Source organism: Panicum hallii, chromosome 5 (assembly GCF_002211085.1).
Source record: "Panicum hallii strain FIL2 chromosome 5, PHallii_v3.1, whole genome shotgun sequence".
Classification (NCBI taxonomy): domain Eukaryota; kingdom Viridiplantae; phylum Streptophyta; class Magnoliopsida; order Poales; family Poaceae; genus Panicum; species Panicum hallii.
Genome location: NC_038046.1, coordinates 11,734,925 through 11,755,627, shown reverse-complemented (window position 1 = coordinate 11,755,627; position 20,703 = coordinate 11,734,925). Strand labels below are relative to the sequence as shown.

General features: G+C 44.7%; 4 protein-coding genes across 8 annotated transcripts; 3 read left to right on the top strand and 1 right to left on the bottom strand.

The window, feature by feature from the left end:
- The first annotated feature begins 27 nt into the window (after window positions 1–27).
- LOC112894502 (transcription repressor MYB5-like) lies at window positions 28–1,354 on the top strand. Its single transcript, XM_025962237.1, has 2 exons — window positions 28–599; window positions 698–1,354. Exons 1-2 carry the CDS (start codon window positions 286–288, stop codon window positions 1,182–1,184), a joined length of 801 nt encoding a protein of 266 aa, XP_025818022.1. The 5' UTR covers window positions 28–285; the 3' UTR covers window positions 1,185–1,354.
- A 1,549-nt stretch (window positions 1,355–2,903) lies between these two features.
- LOC112893159 lies at window positions 2,904–8,094 on the top strand. Of its 2 annotated transcripts, none has more exons than XM_025960339.1 (5): window positions 2,904–3,233; window positions 3,559–3,758; window positions 4,056–4,522; window positions 4,645–4,755; window positions 7,519–8,094. In XM_025960339.1, exons 1-4 carry the CDS (start codon window positions 3,011–3,013, stop codon window positions 4,700–4,702), a joined length of 948 nt encoding a protein of 315 aa, XP_025816124.1. In that variant the 5' UTR covers window positions 2,904–3,010; the 3' UTR covers window positions 4,703–4,755; window positions 7,519–8,094. The 2 variants fall into 2 exon arrangements, with proteins under 2 accessions (XP_025816124.1, XP_025816125.1); XM_025960340.1 differs by lacking the exon at window positions 7,519–8,094 and adding an exon at window positions 6,899–7,028.
- LOC112893158 (two-pore potassium channel 2-like) lies at window positions 4,994–7,509 on the bottom strand. 2 transcript variants are annotated; one of them, XM_025960338.1, is made up of 3 exons: window positions 7,030–7,509; window positions 6,103–6,192; window positions 4,994–5,283 (listed from the first exon to the last, which is right to left on the bottom strand). In XM_025960338.1, the coding sequence occupies exons 1-3, from the start codon at window positions 7,125–7,127 to the stop codon at window positions 5,139–5,141; spliced, it is 333 nt and encodes a 110-aa protein (XP_025816123.1). In that variant the 5' UTR covers window positions 7,128–7,509; the 3' UTR covers window positions 4,994–5,138. The 2 variants fall into 2 exon arrangements, with proteins under 2 accessions (XP_025816123.1, XP_025816122.1); XM_025960337.1 differs by having other exon boundaries at window positions 6,103–7,503.
- Window positions 8,095–13,419: 5,325 nt separating the features above from the next.
- Window positions 13,420–20,147, top strand: LOC112893157 (ABC transporter B family member 9-like). Of its 3 annotated transcripts, XM_025960336.1 has the most exons (12): window positions 13,424–13,713; window positions 14,822–14,876; window positions 15,366–15,541; window positions 15,653–15,874; window positions 15,986–16,224; window positions 16,312–16,837; window positions 16,929–17,202; window positions 17,306–17,942; window positions 18,036–18,264; window positions 18,499–18,765; window positions 18,848–19,111; window positions 19,202–20,147. In XM_025960336.1, the coding sequence occupies exons 1-12, from the start codon at window positions 13,441–13,443 to the stop codon at window positions 19,844–19,846; spliced, it is 3,807 nt and encodes a 1,268-aa protein (XP_025816121.1). In that variant the 5' UTR covers window positions 13,424–13,440; the 3' UTR covers window positions 19,847–20,147. The 3 variants fall into 3 exon arrangements, with proteins under 3 accessions (XP_025816120.1, XP_025816118.1, XP_025816121.1); XM_025960335.1 differs by having other exon boundaries at window positions 13,420–13,713; window positions 18,848–20,147; XM_025960333.1 differs by having other exon boundaries at window positions 13,421–13,713; window positions 17,306–18,264.
- Window positions 20,148–20,703: the final 556 nt, after the last annotated feature.

Genomic DNA, 20,703 nt, shown 5'->3' with positions numbered 1-20,703 from the left:
GAATCCCCTCCGTTTCCCGAAACGCAACAGACCGCCGCGCGCAAGGAACCAACCACCCCCACCGACCCTTTCCTCTCCGGGGGTGGTGGTGGCTGGCGGTCTGGCGGAGCCCCGCAACGACGCCGTGCACCGCGCGCAAAAGCCGAGCGCCGCGCCTCGGCTCGATGCGAATCCAGAGGAGCAGCACGAAAGCGACCCGGCCCGACCTCGATCCTGCGAGGGCGTCAGCTTCTGAGCAGCCGGCAGGGCTCGGTAGTCAGTAGCCGCAAGTAGGGGCCGGTCATCATGACGCGGAAGCAGCCAGCGGCGGCGCGGCAGCGGCGGGGCGGGGCCGGGGGAGCGGCGGGCGCGGGGGCGACGAGGGCGTCGCTGAGGCGGGGGGCGTGGACGCCGGAGGAGGACGAGCTGCTGGCGCGGGCCGTGGCGCGGGAGGGGGAGGGCCAGTGGCGCACGCTGCCGCGGCGCGCGGGCCTGCTGCGCTGCGGCAAGAGCTGCCGGCTCCGCTGGATGAACTACCTCAGGCCGGACATCAAGCGCGGGCCCATCGCCGCCGACGAGGAGGACCTCATCGTCCGCCTCCACCGCCTGCTCGGCAACCGGTGCGTGCGCTGTGCGGTGTTAGTGTAGCGATCGAGCGGCGCGGCGCCGTAATGCCTAATCATTCATTACATCGATCGTGCGCGCTCGCCGCCTGCAGGTGGTCGCTGATCGCCGGGCGGCTGCCGGGGCGCACGGACAACGAGATCAAGAACTACTGGAACTCCCACCTCAGCAAGAAGCTCATCAAGCGGGGCATCGACCCGCGGACGCACATGCCGCTGGCCGCAGCAGCTGCTGCCTCCCACTCCCACCGCGACTCCGCAGCAGCTGCTGCTCCTGACAAGACGCCGCCTCCGCCGGAGCAGCCGAGCTCATCGTCCGGCGCCGGCGTTGGAGGCAACGACGGAGGAGGCAGCGACTTCCCCGCCATGATGGGCCTCGGCGCCGAGGTCTTCGAAGGATTGAGCGATCCGTTCTGCGCCCTGGACGCCGCAGGCCGTGGCGGCTTCGATATTGGCTGCCCCATGGTCGACGACGGCACCTTCTCCTCGTTCCTGGACTCGTTGGTCAGCGAGAACCAATTGGTCGATTACTTCGGCGATCACAAGGACGCTGGTGGTGGCAACGATCAGGCTGGAGCTTAGCTGATCCACGGTTCCCAGGAGGCCAGGATACAGTAACTTAGCTTTTCAAAAAAGGACACAGTAACTTCATCTGCATTTTAATCCCGAACTGTTCAATGCATTAGGCTAATCATGAATTAGCAGCTATGCATATATACAAGTACTGCTTCTCTTTGTTGGTAGTGCCGTAGTGGTGTTGATATGTGTGAGAATATAATTGACCAACATGTGAGATAACAAGAACATGCATGTATTGCAAAGAGCTACTGCATTGGTATTGTAAGGTCTGGTTTAATGTCTGCACCTACTGCTCATGTGTGCGCATTATGTGTCGAGTGAGCAGTTTGAGCACTTGCAGTTGCAGGCCACAAACCTGCAGGTCTACCCATCTATATATGCACGCACAGCTCATTCGACAATGCTACCCATCGCAATAAACAGTCGCCAATGGGTTGGTTTGTTTTTTGCTACATCCATGGCCATGCTGATACTGGACTGTCTGAAATCGCACGGTTGTGAACTGAGAAAGCTGGGGAAATGCCTGACGACACTTTTTTTTAGACTCGCCATTTTTTTCTGAAGACAAGGAAGAAGTATACCTTTCGGCCTCTTACAAACTAGAAATGCACATAACCACTAAAACTGACAACATCTAAATATGGGGACGCCAAGATTTGAACCGTTAAAACTTACCAATGGACGACGTAGATCTGCCATGGACCATGGCTTCACCCATATAATCCTGCATGCTGACAAGGAATGCGAGGAACAGTATCAGCGTATCCAAGGAAGAAGAATGGGCAGAGATTTTTTCAGGTGTACACGCGGGGGGGGGGGGGGGGGGTGGACATATCAGATTGTGCTACTGAACAGGAAGACTGACATCTGAAGTTCTCAACTGAAATGTCAACATATATATAAGTTTGAGCTTAACAGAGCTATCTATGAAACCAATGCTAAAGTATTCCAACAAGAAGAGACGGCGACCTGTGGACCGAGAGCTTCCAGCCTCCAGGCGCTGATGTTTCCGGCCCTGCATTGCTTAGACACCCCAGCCTCCATGGCCATGGCGAGGCTTCAACTTCCGGTCCCAACTCGTCACCGCAGGGTGCTGGAGAGAGAGTCAGAGAGACACCGGCGCCGGCGCAGCACGAGGAGCCGTGCGTGCGTGCTTGCTATATAGCGTGACGCGAGTTGTGCTTGTGCATCGTGGGGACGAGACTGTCAGGTTGGACTGGACACTGGAGGACCGATGAAATGAACGCGGTGAACTTCTTTCTTTTCCCGTGTGTCTGGTTTGCACAGAGAGAAAAAGAGGTCCCTTGAGTCGATTCCCAGACGACTTCAAGTGCGTACAGTATTTTGTACCGTCCCGATTGACTGGTAGCTGTGAATTTTTGCTGGGAGTTTGAGAGTCTGAGAATTCAGTGAACTGAACCTGTCTGTACTCCTGTGTTGTAAAATGTACAGTGGATCGGATGAGGCCAAGCGACCAAACGGTCAAAACTCCAAAGCTAGCACTCGCGAGATAGCGGTCCAAACTTGCAAAGCATCCATCGTTCTTGTCTAGTTGTCCTGCGTTCGCACCTACCGGCAACTTCAAGCAACAATGTCCAGAGATGCAATGCACCGTACTCCTATAGCGAAAGATTGCTGGATAATGACGTGAACGCACGACGATACGTCTACAGAAGGACGTTACGCAATCCAAGGTGTTTCCGCTTCCAGACCGTAGCGGCGCACCCCGCGAGCCCCCGCAAGGCTGCAAGATTGCAATTGCCACCGGCGGCTTTGCCACCGGCGCAGCCGCCGGTGTGAGAGACCTGCCACGGCGGCGGACGAGGGAGATGGCCTTCGCCGTCGCGCCGCTGCCAGTGGCGCCGCCGCTTCGGCCGCCTGATGCCCTGGCCGGATGGAGGAGGCGCCCAGGGGCGGGTCCTCCTCCGCGGTTCACCGTCGTCCTGGCGGCGTCTAGCGGGTTCGGCGGCGAACGGGCCCCGCCGACGTTCGGGCGGCTGCGGGAGGAGCTCCTCCAGCTCCACGCCGAGGCCGACCTCACCCAGTCCAAAGGTAACATAGCTATCACTGTAATGTTCAGTGCTGTGTTCATGCGACGGTTGTATGCCCAGTACTGTTTTACGGCCCAAATTTTCTGCTACTTCCAACTACATTACTAAAACAAGTATGCCTCCCAAAATTGCTGTCTGGTTTATCTCCAGCAACTTGTGTTTTCAACCTAGCCGTCATAGCTGGACCTTATGTTGATGCGTAATCAGAGGATGAGACTTGACGGTTTGTGGTTGGGGATATGAATACAATGTGCTGATATGCAGGCTGTAGCATCTGCTTAACCACGCACCATCCCTATAACAAGTTTTATGTTTTCTTATCATAGCAAATAGCGCGAGGTTGAGGCTTGTGCGATTGACCGAGGCTGCTGAGAATCTTAAGAAGCGAGCCGCAACCAGTGTCCAAATGGGCAAAGAGAATGAGGCTGTGGATTTACTTGTGCAGAAGAAGAAATTGACCAAAGCCCTAGAGAACATTAAAGAGCGCATTGGTGTGCTTGACAAGCTTTCGGCAAAGATTAGTGAGGTGATGACATGGTCTTTCATTATCGTGTAAAGATTGGTGTGGCCGTGTATTCTCTAACTTCATGCCAGTAACTCAAACTTACTTCCCAAGCCATTATTTACCATTTATATCTCACACTGTTCATGCAGTGATTCTGTTGCTGACATCTGAAATTAACCAAGCGTTTGCTTCAACTGTGGCATATAACCCATATATGACATGTGCAATGCTCGGGAACTGATTTTTTAAACTTCTATGATCTATCTTAGAGAGTTATGCCATGCACAATCCTACAATGATCATTTTTTTTGGATTCAGGCAATTTCAATAAAGCAGAACATGTTAATCGAGTATGCATTGCGTCCAGGGATGTCTAATGGTGAAATCTCCGATGACAAGATAAGGGTTTTCTCCAGTACGGTCAATGATATAGTCAATGGGGCTGAGAGTACCAATACTCATCCAAAATCAGTTGATAAAGAATCTTTTGAGTTGAGAAATGAGGCACATGCAAGCATGGCTGGCCACCATGAGCAAAGTGCATTTCAGATAGCAGATGGCTTCTCATCTTTGGACGATCCTGACCCAGCAAACAGCATAAAGAATCCTTCTGCATATGATGGATTTCTAGAGCATATTGATTTACAGATGAAATCTTTAGAATATGAAATTGAACAGTTCATCAGTTCCCAATCAGTCGAAGAGGTGGGCAGTGAGGAGCAGAGAAATGACAAGTGGCAAAGATTATCAGACATACATATGCTTGTAAAGGAAACTAGAGAAAGGTGGGTCTTTGATGCAAAACCAGATAAGTTCAAAAGCGTGTAAACTTTTCTGTTCTAATTACGCAGTTATTTCATTTGCACAAGATACGCTTGAGATTCATTACGGTAACTATCTATTTCAGGATTGCAAGGATTTTGGATATGACAGTAAACGAGACTGAATCTGGAGACTTGAGATGATAGCAAACCACAAAACAGTGAATTCGTGGCATCCATCCTTATCTCTTTCATGGGTAAGCTTGCCTCTCTGTTGCTTCAGTTGCACTTAAGAAACTCAGGAATCCAGTTCTACCCTGTATGAAACTATCTTAAGTGTCTTCGATGTATATTGTCTGTTATTCGTTGTGTTTATTCCTGTATACCTATACATCTTACAAGTTGTTTTTCCATTCTGGAGATGAATGCAGTCCACCAGCTCTTGAACTTTTAGTTCAGCCGTAATACAACAATACACAACTTTCAGATTTAAGGTTAAACTGCACCAGATAATGTATTTGAATACTCATGATAGGCAAGGGTATTAAATATGTCACATACATGCGCATCCTACTTAACAAAGTGTATGCGGAGTCTATCATTGTGATATGGGATATTTCCTTAGGTACTGATACTAGATTCATAGTTTTCCAATTATATCCACGATAGGGATCCTTTCACATTTTCCAAACTCTAGCTGATTGAACTGGTCGGAGATCATTGCGATGTCTTTCTCATCAATCTTCCCCATCTCCTTGAGCTTGTAGATAACAAAATCTGATTTACTGTTACATAGGAGGAAGCAGATTACTAATGAGTGACCATTGACAACTATATAAATTGAATATGAAATGCACACTTACACAGTCACTATAAGCAGCATAAATATGACATACTTTTTCCAGATTATATGAATATAGGAGCTGACAGCAAAGAAAGTAAATTTATTTAGGGAAGTGAGGTGTTCATGTCATGTTCATCACAGGCATGTAACCTGGCCCTGTCTATCTAATTATAAAATGTTAGTGTCACCCACTGTTTCTACTGCAGACAATTTTTTTTACGAAATTAGGATACTTTGGGCCTAGTTTCATCAAAAACAAGAAAAAAAAAAGGTTAGTTTGTACAGGTGGTTTTCAGGAAGCATAGTTTGGTATCGAGATTCTTTTGTTTACTAGTGGATGCAGGCTTTTAGTTTCTTTTTTTATTCCTTAGAAAGTCTTATTATCCACAATAGTACTATAACCTTCCTTTTATGTTATATAGATAACTTCAGTGCCTTTCTTCTTAATATAATGATACGCAGCTCTCCTGCGTGTTCAAGAAAAATATAACTTTAGTGCCTTGCTGGTAAAATGAATAACAAATTGTTGGCTCTTTTTCACGTAAGAAATTAATAAAGCACATGTCTTTAAAGAAACAATCCTTATAGTAATAAAAAGATCATAATGCAATCATTGAATTAAACATAAAAAACAGGTTAGAAGTTTAGTTGCTCTGAAAAGTTGTTTCCTTTTCAGATATTAATGTTATTAGAACTTTCAGGTGTTAATTGTTGAAAGGCAACTTCAAATCATAAATTTTCATGAAAAAATGTACCATACCTTACAGCAGGATTGTTGTCTAGGCCTGCGACAAGTGGCTCATTGTCCATTTTCTTCTGGAGGATCCATTTTGTAGTCCGGCGGTTTCTTCTGTCCATCCTTAGATCTGTTAGGAATAAAAAGGCCTTTGCAAATGCCAAAGTGCTTACCAAAAGGCACACAGTGGCAGTGAGCCTTCCTGCTGTTGTTGAGAAGCTTTTGTCCCCATATCCAACTGTCGTAACAGAAATGACTGACAAATAGAAACTATCGATCCAGCTTAGGCCCTCCACTTCATGTACTATTATTGTGCAAAATGAGATAGTGCCTACTACAACCGCTAATGCAAGCATTACTTTCATCCTTCCTCTTGACCTTTTCTTTTTAGCATCAACCATATAGGTGTCAAACACCTTGTTGAGCTTATTGTCATCCATTGTGCTGAGTAGAACTGTCCTCTGCTTATCCAGCACATTTGTTAACAGCCCATTTAGCATAAGGTCGACAAAACGAACACCAACTAATAGGAACAAGCATGTGAACACCTTTGTGAAGTTAGTACAAGGGACTATGTCACCATATCCTATTGTGCACAAACTAATGATGGTGAAGTAAAGGGCATCCACTAACTTGAACGTGGATTTTCCCTTGAAGCCTTCAACATTTGTTATGTACACAAGGACCCCTATTGAGATGTATAAGATGACACTGACAATAGCCTGCCTTGCAATTGATGGTGCAAATTGTGCAGTGGTAGCATGGCTTTGGTCATGGATCTCATCTGCACAGGGTGTTTCTTTGCTTGATGTGAATATAGAAGGTGAAGAGTGCGCCCGCTGGATATTTGATGGGGATACCATATTGCTATTTTCATTAGTGGGTGGAAGATGATTGGGAGTATTGGAGTTAGCTTTGCAATTACTGTTTGGGCAAAAGGAATTTGCGCACCTGCTTGGAACATCACAGGATCTTCTTATGTCTTTCTTGGAAGTGTACTTTTGGTCACGCTGGACCAAAGGTAGCAGAGGTTCTTCCATGGAAGACATTGGAGCTTGGATCACTTTGTTGCAGCTTGCAGTTCTTAGGCTGGATCATCACTTTATATGCATGGTGGTTCTACTGAGATCTTGAGGATGGAAGTGGTGAACATCAGGCATTCAAATAGCTATGTTCACTTCCCTGACGTTTCTGGGATGAAAGGGCTGGAGCACATCATATCTTGAAACATATCTTTCTTATTTATTGCAACACTCTATATCGTGTAGTTTCTAGTATCTTGCATAGTAGCTGATGCAAGAGGCAACTGATGAAAGGGAAAGAAATGACGGGCATATTCTTTCGTTTGATATCCAAAACAGCACTACTCACTACATGGATCACTGCTCGTGCACTAAATATATTACCGTGAATTGAATTTGGTGTTACCTTTTGGTGCAGGTATCCAAGTGGGCAATGGCGCTTATCAGCAGTCTGATCTTGCAAGTTGGTTTCCGCCCTTGGGATGATCCATTGGAATTAATGCAGTGCCATATTATGCAGGACTCCACCTACAGCCGGCGGGGTTGCCTTCATTTCTGGACAGAATCAGAGAAACATTTAGATTTGTTGCTGTACTGAGATCTTGTCGGTGATGGAGGATTGGATGTACAGTACAGATTGCACCGACTGAAAAGCTTCTCAAGCTCAAAGATCTTGATCGAAGGAACCTGGTTGCTGATCATCTCCGTTTCTGTGAGTAGTCGTCATCTGTATATGGACCTTGATTGAAGGCAGCGTTGTTCTTGACGAACTGTCTCTGCGTGCAAACGTATGAAGAGAATGATGAAGTCAAAAACTCAAACTTGTACCCTGTCTAGATTTAGCATTAAAACTGAAAAATTTAGAGGTCCAGGCAATTCAGAGGCATCAGTGCCCTGTCCCATACCCATTAAACGATACAAATTTAGCCTTCACAGCACAATATTCTTATTTTTTAAGCTTTCTGACGGATGAAGATGGTGAGATTTGACATGAGTTTCTGAATCCACTATCCAACATGTACGCAGCTTGAGCCATTCATCGAGTGCGAAATGTTGGAAGATCAGTTTTTTTTTTCTGAAACTGTTGGAAGATCAGATTGTGCACGCAGGGATTGTGACATTGTCACCCTTCTTGGATGGTCCATTCCTGCTTCGGCCGAAACGAGCTCATTGTACATTCTCGGTCCAAACTTGTTTTCTGAATGTCAAGGGCTTAAGTTGGGTGGGGGTGCGGGATTAGGAAATGGGCAAGGGGAAAGGCGTGGGTCGTGCGTCCCGCCCACGCGCGGCAATTGGACGGCGTGGATGGGAACGCGCGGCGCGACTCGTGCGGCTGGTTAACGAGGTCCAGCGCCTGACCCGTCCGCCTCAGCTGGCTGGCTGGTTTTTGTAGCTGCAGGCATGCCCCGTGCTTCGGAGACCTCATCTGGAGAATCTCGTGGTAGTATCATGCGCCGGTGGCCGATGATTACAGAACCTAATTGCGTCAAGAAAAACTATTAGAAAGTCTAATCTTGTAACCGAGAAACGGCACCACTCGTGTTCCTCGTGTGACTCGACGGTGTGCGAGGAATAGTAGCTCAAGATAGTCTCATGCACGAGCTCGTTAGTTCTCCGGTCGGTCGCGACTCGCGACCAGCAGCGGTATTAATCAGAGGAGGCGCCACCGGTCGGGGTCGTCTAAACTTCACGAGACGACGAGCCCTCGAGATGGCCTAATAAATCAGCTCGATTCCTGGCATCAGGTCAGACTCGGACAAGCGCGTGATCAGGGCATACCGTATCCGTCTGATTCTAATCGATCGCTTAATTCGATGCCCCATAAGCCGGGATTGGAATCCAGATTAGTGGCCGTGCTCGTACGGCGAGATCTTCAGCTCCAGGCAGTTGCTGCGAGCGAATCATCTCGGTCCACGGAGTTGCGCAGCATGCACGCCGCACGCGGATCAGAGGCCGTTGGAATTTCATATGTGGTTCATCACTTTTAATAAAAACAATATATAAAGTGGGATGGTTTTATCATGAACTTTGTTGGATGAACTTGTGGTGGACCAAAGGCTGTGCGTTTGAGAATAAAATAACTGTACAACCGGTTCAAATTTCGCTGATGCTAGCTGCTGGTTCGTTGAACCCTGCCTAAACACGTCTACCACCGCGCGCGCGCACAGGCACAGTGCGATTAACAATTAAAAAAAAGGATCGGGAATGATGCTGAAGATATCATTCTTGCAGCAGATAGCTACTAGGGCTAGTTTAATGGAGTTGACCGCCCCACTTGCATTGTGGCCGCGCCTTGGGAGCGAAGCATGAGCCTTGACGACCAAGCTGGCCGCTGGAGCAGCAGCATCTTCAGATGATCAGAAAAGGGGAGCGGGCCCATGGGATGGGATAAAATCCATATGCGCGTTGGCTCTCCCTCGTCCGTTAGTTAGTTTATACTCCTATATATATATAAAGAAATCATCAGGGCATTGTAGCATAGGTAAGTAGGCGATCATTAGTTAGTGACCTCACCATTAATGCACGTAGTACTTGCAGTGTTTGACCAGCGTCCAGCATGAGGTGAGGTCGAGCTGATGAGCATACCTTGCATGCCAAGGAAGACCTTTTTTTTTCCTTTGAGAAGAAAAGACGGTGACGGTGACCAGCGTCCGTTCGTCCGATGTACGCACGTGGCGGCGGCCGGGCACCATTCGTAGCTACGGCGCCGATCGATGTCACCTGACAGTGACGGCCTCCGATCGGCTGCCTCCACGCACGTACGGCAACGTAACTGTTCATTTCCTACTAGCTAGCTTGGTCCTTTTGATTTTTGAACTCGAGAAAGGAGAGGGCCAGGCCCGAGTAGATAGCTTGGTTTCCATCTTTGTTTTTTATAACAAAAACTTGAGTAAATTGTTAGGTTTGCTCCTTCTGTCCTCTTGAACATACTTGGTGAGAAAGCATCTTCGAAATCTTTTTGTTTCCTCCATCGATCGACCATGCATAGCCCGTAATGGACTAAGACATCATAGAAAAAAATTACAACCAAACGTGTCATATTTGACCTGGCAACTGTTAACCTTGTCGGCCAAGCATTATTCTGCGCCTGTTCTACGCGCCGATCGTCCTCGCCTCCTCAGCATCTTCCTTCGTTTTTCTTTTCTCTTGTTTTTTGCTAATCATTCTGCATCCGGTCGAGCAAACTACCTGCTGTTTCATTCCCCTTTCTGCTACCGAGCTACCACCTCATTTCCTCTGACGTTTGTACATGCTCGGTCATTTCTGCTTGCCGCGCAAGCTACTACCACCTCATCTTGACTGCTGCATTATCTTGTTTAGTTAGAATGACCAAACTGGACATAAACTAGCTAGCGGTTATAGACAAGGCGCCCTCACATGCTGCCATGCAAAAATTTTCGTTGTGCTGCCTGTGTCAATAGCATGCGGGTCCCAGATACGTGCAACGATAGTGACAATTTTTTTATAAGAAAATAGAGGTATGATTCCATAGAAACCAACACTCAAATAAGCATGTTCTTTAAGACTATTCTGTACGGCTATAGGCCTAGACATCACTCTGTTTCTGACCCAAAGAGATAAGATGATCAGTACATTTGTACCTTCTCCTGGCACCTGCGAGGACAAATAAACAGCTTACCTATTAATTTATTCCTTTTGTACCTGCTGGCGACTACTAAATGACAAAGGAGGTTAGTTCACCAAATCCACCACACAGGTCACAACACTGTTAAGCGTATGCAGTCAATTAGGATTGCGCGAGGAAGCTTCACAGTTTTGACGCTTATACACGTTCTTTGTAAGTGTGCACGCAGAGTGGCCGAGTGGATGCTAATGAACAAGTTGATCGCTAGTTGAATCATACAGCTAAATCGCTCCGTCCATTACAAAATGTAGGTCATTTTAATCTTGTTTTGTCCTAATCCAAACTTTTTAAATTTTGACGAATATACATGAAAAATTATATCTATTGTAATATCTAATAAATACAGTATCAACATAGATTTTTCGATGGATTTAGTTAAACCGATCCGACGATGCAGATATTTGTGTATGCTTTTTATAAATTCGGTCGAAATTAATCAAATTTGATTTAGAATAAAACTAAAATTTATATTTTAGAATTGAGAAAATATACTATTATACTTGTTGTCTTGTTGAGTATTACGCCAGAGACAACTGATCGACAAAAAAAAAACGATGTTGGTCGAAATGGATCTGCAGTGGGGTCGCCGGCAGCAAGCTGCGTAAGCTAAGCTACCGAGGTACCGTGAGCGCAGATCGGCGATGGGGGTAACGGCGCATGCTGCAGCCTGCAGCCTGCGTTCCCTCAACGACGTTACCCGACTCATATAATGCGTTAAAATTCAAACGGTGAAAGGGACGGGACGGGAGAGAACGGCGGGTTGACCTTGGGGTTTGAAGTCGCACGGCTCGGAGGATGCTGGAGCCCCCGGCACGTCTCCGCGTGCGGCGGTGTGGGTCGTCGTGGCGGGGCTGACAGCTTGCGCGCGCGCGCACCCCGAGGCGCGCTTTCGATCGCCCCTCCGCCCCGTTTGACCTGATGACGTCGGCGCTTACGTCACGCGCGCCGCGATCTTAGCGTTTCCGGGCACCTAAACTAAGAGGGTGTTCGTTTCCTCCCATTTAAATTTTAGACCCATCATATCAAAGAGAATCTTATCATTTAGAAGTATTAAATAAAATCTTTTTATAAATTTTTTTTGACAGATGGGTGTTAATTCGCGAGACAAATTTAATGAGCCTAAATAATCCATAATTTGCCACAGTGATGCTACAGTAATCATCCACTAATCATGGATTAATATACCTCATTAGATTCGTCTCGCGAATTAGACCTGGGGTTCTGCAATTAGTTTTGTAATTAGACTTTATTTAATACTTCTAAATGACAAGATTCTCTTTGATGTGACCCCTCTAAAATTTAGAGGCAGGGAACGAACACACCCTAAGTTTAGAGAGGTCACATCAAAGAGAATCTTATCATTTAGAAGTATTAAATAAAGTCTAATTTGCTAATTCGCGAGACGAATCTAATGAGGTATATTAGTCCATGATTAGCGAATAATTACTGTAACATCACTGTAGCAAATTATGGATTAATTAGGCTCATTAAATTTGTCTCGCGAATTAGTACCTAGCTGTGCAAAAGGTTTTATAAACAAATTTTATTTAATACTTCTAAATAGCAAGATTCTTTTTGATGTGACGGTTCTAAAAGTTTAGATAGCAGAAAACGATCGGGCCTTAAACAAGCCTCGGGAATCGAACTCGTGGCAACTCGAGGGCGCCAGGAAGTGTGCTGTCACCGGCGTGCGGGGCCCGCTGCGGCCACTGACAGCCAGAGTCCAATGGACCCATGGTGCCGGCAGTTTGGGAAGCTTTTGCGCACACGTGTTTAGTAAAGCAGGAGTACTTGCTTGTACCGTAAGATACGTGCTGCACCCTGCACGGAGCATAGGAGCTCCTGTGGGTCTCCTTTGAGCAGGCCTTCAGGTCAAAATCTGCGGTACTATGATGTTAATGTACTCCTACCGATAGAGTTGTTGCTTCTTGGAGTATACTATTGTTTTAAATTTAGTAATTTGACAGTTATGTCAAGCTATCGGCGTAGTAAATCTAGTGTTTAAACCTATTTTTTTAAAAAAATCAGAGGCTTTTTTTTTGTTAGAACTAGTAAAAGGAAATATTTGCAAAAAAAGAAATTTAGTATAAAACTGATTGAAAATATCTAGAGATGGAAATTTCAAGTTTGTAATAATGTCTCCTCTTATCTCTTAAGGCTCAGAAAATGGAAACCATGCTGAATGAAGCAAAACTCATAGATAGATACATGAATAACTAAAAGTAATGTATATTTTTTATACATAAAACACAGCAAACATATTTTTACCACTATGTACACACACATATATATATATACATGCACTTCTCATACTCGGAGTCTATTTTGTTCTAATTTCACTGGAGCTCCTAGAACTTAAAATTCAGAGTGCGAAGTCGGGCATACATTATATAGGTTTATAGGTCTACCTTGCACGTTGTTGCTCTTTTAAAACCCTTGCAAAATTCATTCCTTCTAAAAATAAAGAAATATTTCATTTCCTCTTAAAAGGGAATAACATATTGTGCCATTTCCTCTCAATCAAACCATTTTATAAAGTGTTTTGCAACAGAGGTTGGGCAGGCTACTTGGCTACTGTGCCACCAACGGAGCCCCATAAATACCCTTGAGAAGTAGGCGCAGAGAGAGCCGTAGGATTGTAGGAAGCCGCCCCAAAGGCAGGCGCGCGCACCGTACCACACCAAACCGCGAGCGATGGACGCCGCGGCAGCTCCGGGAGGGAGGGATGGCGAGGAGAAGGAAGAGAAGAGGGGGAGCGGCGGCGGCGACGCCGGCGACAAGAGGGTGTCGTTCACGGGGCTGTTCCGGTACGCCGACGGCACGGACGTCATGCTGATGCTCCTCGGCACGGTGGGGGCGCTGGCCAACGGCGTCACGCAGCCCATCATGACGCTCATCTTCGGCCAGGTCATCGACGCCTTCGGCGGCTCCGTCGCCATGGGCGACGTCCTCCAACGCGTCAACAAGGTGAGCTTGCCGGAGGCACCTCCGCCGCGCTAGCTATAGCTAGCTCCTTGCTTGCCATTCTCAGCTGCACATGTATGGCCGCGGAGATAGCCGCAGCCGCGCCGAGGTCAAATCCCGTCTCGTGGCGGTCTGATCTGACCGAGATAGAAAGCTCTGTTCAATCTTGGCGTTTGTGCTTTCGCTGCCCCGGAAGAACGATGGGGGCGTGTATCTTGACTTTTGGCGCCATTAGTTCTCTGGTTTTTGTTCTCTATTCATATTTTAATTTCTTTAAAAAATTCTCCTTTTCTTGTTCTCGAATCTTGAGATAGATGGAATGACACTTCCTAGAAATCAAAATGATTCCAGGATCCGTGTTCTGACAGGAACTTAATTAGTGACGTCCAATATCAACCTCAGAAAATGCTTTGCTTGCAAAATATTGCACATCTCCTTCTCTATTCATGGAGTAAATTGTTCTCATTTGATCAGCTACGAGTCTGAACTAAGTTTTAATATTTTCAGGCCAAGGGATCAAACTTGGCCACGTTTAAAAGCATGAAATAGAGTCTTCCGGGTTACCAGCTTAGTACAACACTTAAAAAAAAAAGACAAGCAAAAAAAATAGAACTGTTTGAGGACAACAAACAACTCAACAACTAACTCAACGATTTAGGGACCAACTAGAATATTTTTTCACATTTAATTTCTTCTCTTGCGCGCATTGTAACTTTTTTTCCTTTAATTTTCTCACGTGGGAGCTCACTTGTATATGAAGATAAAAATGTATATTCCCTCTACAATGTGCTTTTCAAAAAAACTACCTTTCTGAAGTAGAAATACGAATCGATTAGCTGAAGATAGTAACTTGTAGGTTACTCTAGTTGATTGCAACTTGCATAGTATAATAACTAACCACAAGAGGTAATGGCTGCAATCTTTCCTGATCAAAGATCATCCACACTGTCAAATTTGTCGGTTGCATGTTCTTTGCGAGCAGTTTTTTAATATGGTCCCTGAATAAAATAAAATTATGGCCAAACTTTGATCAAATACATCATTTCCTTACATTATTTTTTGAGATACGAGTACATTTCTCACCCTGCTTCTGCTCCACCTTTCTTTTCAGGCAGTTCTGAATTTTGTCTACCTGGGCATTGCAACAGCTGTTGTTTCCTTTCTCCGTAAGTACGAGTAGACTTCGTAAACACTTTCAATCTTTATGTCCGCTCGCACTCTGCATCACAAGATGACATTGCTGTTGCTAACGTTGACCATCGATAGTAAAAGAGAATCTTGCATTACGTACAATCATAAGAGATGATAAGCTTAACAAAAGGAAGCTTGCCGTATATACCAGCTCGCGCTCATACCAATGTTTCAACTTTCAAACATGCAAGTTGCCATCACGAAGCAGAGAACAACTTTGACTTTTGTTATATACTTCCAAAGAAGGGTACAGAAAGTTTGTGTTCAGCAGTTCATAATAGTGGTTACAAAGCCAACATGTTTTGAACTTCCACGAAAAGAGATACAAGAAAAATGTATGATTAAAACATTGCTTCGTCAGCAAACTAAATTTAGAAAAATCTAAAACAGAGTTCTACTAATGTTTAAGGCATATATATGGTGTCTGTACCAATAGAATTGAATCTATTGTGTTGTTTGTGCAGAGGTGTCATGCTGGACAATGACAGGAGAAAGACAGGCAACACGCATTCGATCTCTGTACCTCAAATCTGTCTTGAGGCAAGAAATAGCATTCTTTGATGTAGAAATGACAACTGGGCAAGTAGTTTCAAGGATGTCTGGTGATACCGTGTTGGTTCAGGATGCCATTGGTGAGAAGGTAATGGCTCCCCTCTATGAAAATGAAGACTGCAGAAGCAAACTTTCTGTTGATTACCATCACCAGCTTATATCAAAACTTCCACAAGCTGACTCTTACAAAACTCTTCAGGTCGGCAAGTTCCAACAACTTATTGCTACCTTCGTAGGTGGCTTTGTAATAGCATTCGTAAAAGGATGGCTGTTATCTCTTGTCATGTTGGCATGCATACCTCCAGTTGTCATTGCTGGAGGAATTGTCTCAAAAATGCTCTCTAAAATCTCTAGCAAGGGGCAAACATCATACAGCGATGCAGGGAATGTAGTCGAACAGACGCTTGGGAACATTAAAACAGTGAGTTCAATGCACTCAGAGATTGAATTGTGACAAGTACAAGAGAATTCTCTACATTTTTCAATGTGGCATGCACTCACCAGTTTTCTTGTGGCTACATCTGCAAAACAGGTGGTCTCCTTCAACGGTGAGAAGCAGGCTATTGCAACCTACAATAAACTCATACACAAGGCATATAAGGCAGCTGTTGAGGAAGGAATTACAAATGGTTTTGGCATGGGTTCTGTTTTCTTTATATTTTTCTCAAGCTATGGATTAGCCATATGGTACGGCGGCAAGTTGATTCTTAGCAGAGGTTACTCAGGAGGAGACGTCATCAACATCTTGTTTGCTATAATGACTGGGGCAATGTGAGTTTCTTTAAATCAAGATGAAGGAATTCTTATGATGATCCATGTTGCATGACTGGTGGTGTTGATTTCCAACTTTTTGTGCAGGTCTTTAGGTAATGCAACACCCTGCATGGCAGCCTTTGCAGAAGGACAATCTGCAGCATACAGATTATTTGCAACAATCAAGAGGAAACCAGAAATTGACCCTGATGACCCAACCGGTAAGCAGTTAGAAGACATCAAGGGTGATGTTGACCTAAAGCACGTGTACTTCAGCTACCCAGCAAGACCAGAGCAACTAATATTTGATGGATTCTCATTACATGTGTCTAGCGGCACTACAATGGCTATAGTTGGGGAGAGTGGAAGTGGCAAATCAACTGTGATAAGTCTTGTGGAGAGATTCTATGATCCACAGGCTGGTGAGGTTTTAATTGATGGGATTAACATTAAGAATTTGCGACTTGATTGGATAAGAGGGAAGATTGGTCTTGTTAACCAAGAGCCGTTGCTCTTTATGACATCTATCAAAGATAACATATCATATGGCAAAGAGGACGCAACAATTGAAGAGATCAAAAGAGCAGCTGAGCTTGCTAATGCAGCAAATTTCATTGATAAATTGCCCAACGTATGCCACAGATCCAATGAATTAACTTCTGTACATCCTATATCTTATATATAAGGTCAGTGCTAATATTTTTCTGTTTTTCTCATATCAGGGCTATGACACGATGGTTGGCCAACGTGGTGCTCAGCTCTCTGGGGGCCAAAAGCAAAGGATCGCTATTGCAAGAGCAATAATTAAAGACCCTAGAATTCTTTTGTTAGATGAGGCGACTAGTGCATTGGATGTGGAGTCAGAGCGGATTGTTCAGGAAGCACTGAATAGGATCATGGTGAATAGAACAACACTAGTGGTTGCACATCGTCTGAGTACTGTGAGGAATGCTGATTGCATATCAGTTGTGCAACAAGGGAAAATAGTCGAACAAGGTTAGGATCCCTTTAACATTGCGCGTAGTTCATTTGCATTCATTACATGCACACAATGTTTCAACTAAGCTATTGATTCCTTGCATCAATAAATATTTCACAGGTCCCCATGACGAATTGATAATGAACCCTGATGGTGCTTATTCTCAACTTATTCGTCTGCAAGAAAGCCAAGAAGAGGAACATCAGAAAGATCAGCGCTTGTCTGATCCAAGGTCTAAAAGTAGAAGCCTCTCACTGAAGCGATCGATAAGCAGAGGTTCCGCAGGAAACAGTAGTCGCCATTCTTTGACGCTCCCATTTGGTATGCCTGGTTCAGTTGAGTTGCTCGAAGGCAATGATGCAAACAGGGAGAATCAGAAAGAGCAGGCTGATGATAGTGAGGCCCCTAAGAAAGCTCCTATGGGACGGCTAGCTGGTCTAAACAAGCCAGAGCTACCGATTCTTTTGTTAGGAGCACTAGCAGCTGGAGTCCATGGAGTGCTTTTTCCAATGTTTGGTCTAATGATCTCCAATGCCATCAAAACTTTCTATGAGCCGCCTCACGAACTAAGAAAGCATTCAAGCTTTTGGGGTTTGATGTGTGTTGTGCTGGGTATTGTATCGATAGTATCAGTACCAGTGGAGTATTTCTTATTTGGAGTAGCCGGGGGAAAGCTTATCGAGCGTATTCGTGCCTTGTCATTTCGGAGCATTGTGCACCAAGAAGTTTCTTGGTTTGATGATCCCAAAAACTCCAGGTTAACTACCATCACTTTGTTCAATGTATTATTTTCTTTATTTCTACTTAAGGTCCGCAATTGGTGTACTAATGGTCAAATTGTATTTTACAGTGGAGCGCTTGGTGCAAAGTTGTCAGTTGATGCTCTGAATGTCCGACGATTAGTGGGTGATAACTTGGCCTTGTTGACTCAGGTCATCTCAACACTAATCACTGGATTTGTCATTGCTTTTGTGGCAGACTGGAAGCTCACATTGATCATCCTTTGTGTAATGCCACTATCGGGTGCTCAAGGTTATGCACAAGTAAAGTTCTTGAAGGGCTTCAGTCAAGATGCCAAGGTAATATACGTAAAAAAAGCCTTCAGGTTGTTCTTGTCAGTTGTCACTATACAAAATATGAAATAACAACTGAAATTAAGATCTGTGTTTATTTTTCAAACAATCAAGCTAATATTTGAACTTATAAAATTTATGACATATCATTGAGTTTTTCGAATTACATGTGAATAATGATCACCCTAGATATTATTATTTTAATACATGCTAAATGACAATGTATTGTTGTTTCTGCAGATGCTGTATGAAGATGCAAGTCAAGTCGCCACTGATGCAATCAGTAGTATCAGGACTGTAGCTTCTTTTTGTGCTGAGAAAAGAGTCATGACAATCTATGATCATAAATGTGAAGCTTCAAAGAATCAAGGGGTCAGAACAGGAATGGTCGGTGGCCTTGGTTTTGGTTTTTCATTCATGATGATGTATCTTACATATGGTCTCTGTTTCTATGTTGGAGGGCAATTCGTGCGTCATAATAAATCTAGTTTTGGAGACGTTTTCAAGGTTAGAAAATGCATCATGTCAATAGTATTTTTTTTTCCTTCAACTTCTTATTGAAGATTTGAGTTTAACACATGTCTTGCAGGTTTTCTTTGCACTGATGTTGGCAACAATTGGTGTATCTCAAACAAGTGCATTGGCTTCTGATTCTACAAAGGCGAAGGATTCATCTATCTCCATATTTGCTTTATTGGACCGAAAGTCAAAAATCGATTCAGGCAGTGATGAAGGTTTGACACTAGACGAGGTCAAGGGTGACATCGACTTTCGACATGTTAGCTTCAAGTATCCAAGCCGTCCAGATGTTCAAATCTTCAGTGATTTTACCCTGCACATTCCCTCTGGAAAGGTTAGCCTAACATCTCTCTGCAATGCCATGTCTTCTAACAGTGATATAATCAGCTGCTTACTCGGTTACTACCTTCATGGTTTTATACAGACTGTAGCACTTGTGGGAGAGAGTGGCAGTGGAAAATCAACAGTAATTTCTTTGCTGGAACGATTCTACAATCCTGACTCTGGTACAATCTCATTGGATGGGGTAGAAATCAAAAGCCTAAAACTCAATTGGCTAAGGGACCAAATGGGGCTGGTGGGCCAAGAGCCTGTGCTATTCAACGACACAATCCGTGCCAACATAGCATATGGGAAGCACGGGGAGGTCACTGAGGAGGAGCTCATCAAGGTCGCAAAAGCAGCCAATGCGCATGAGTTCATATCAAGCCTTCCCCAGGGGTATGACACTACCGTTGGAGAGAGGGGGGTTCAGCTATCCGGTGGCCAGAAGCAGCGGGTGGCCATTGCACGGGCCATACTAAAAGATCCTAGGATTCTTCTTCTTGATGAGGCAACAAGCGCATTGGATGCTGAGTCTGAGCGCATTGTGCAAGATGCCTTGGATAATGTCATGGTTGGCAGGACCACAATTATTGTGGCGCACCGCCTCTCAACGATCAAAAGTGCCAATATTATTGCAGTTCTCAAGGATGGCGCGATAGTGGAGAAAGGAAGACATGAGACGCTGATGAACATCAAAGATGGATTCTATGCTTCGCTAGTTGAACTTCGTTCAGCTTCATCGTAGTACCTAGGTTAAGAATTTTGTTTCAAATCACTAGGCATTGTACATCTTCCTTGATTCTTCTCTTTGTTTTTATAGTTCTTCTGTGCTATGAATTCATTGGGATTTACAGAAGAATTTCGAGAGTAAACTTTTCTTTGCATCACTGTAAGCATTTGGCTGACATTTTGAACGGTGGACTCCATGTAGATACGAAAAGTAGTCATGATGATTTGCATTGTACCTATGTGGCTATGTCAATATCAACTACTGATCCCCGAAATACAAGGGACCACGGACCTGTTTGGAGTGGTAATTTGGATCCTGATCCTTGTGATTTATTATAAATCTGAACAAAATCGTAATAATTCAAAACTGATGGTGCAGCAAGGTTTGGACGGAAACAAGTGGATGCAGGACATTTGGCCACTAAATTGAGCATTAGAAGTTGCCGCTAAATTCAACATCAGGACAGCGGCTGCGACAGTAGTTGTTTTTGTGCTTTTTTGGTTTGTGTATGCATGTTTTCTCTCATTTCGTCCCGTCAGCTCTTGGTTATTGTTTTTTCTTTCAGTGGCATGGCCAGTGGCCCAGTTGTAATCCCCGCCTGATGAGGTGCAGTTGTCTTTCTATCTTTTCCAATAAATTTTGGAGTAAAATTTATGACGTACTTTCGAGAAAAAAAATCACAACATTCATATTGGAGTAGCTATCCCAGGGAAGATTTTCCATGAGCATTTAGAGTACTCCTCATCCAAATGGCCCATCAAATCATTTACTACGAATTATGAGCTACCTTAAGCAACCAGAGGACAAGATGCCAAACATACCGACGCACAAACGACGTCATGGTTGGCAGATCAGCGACACCGTGTGCACCG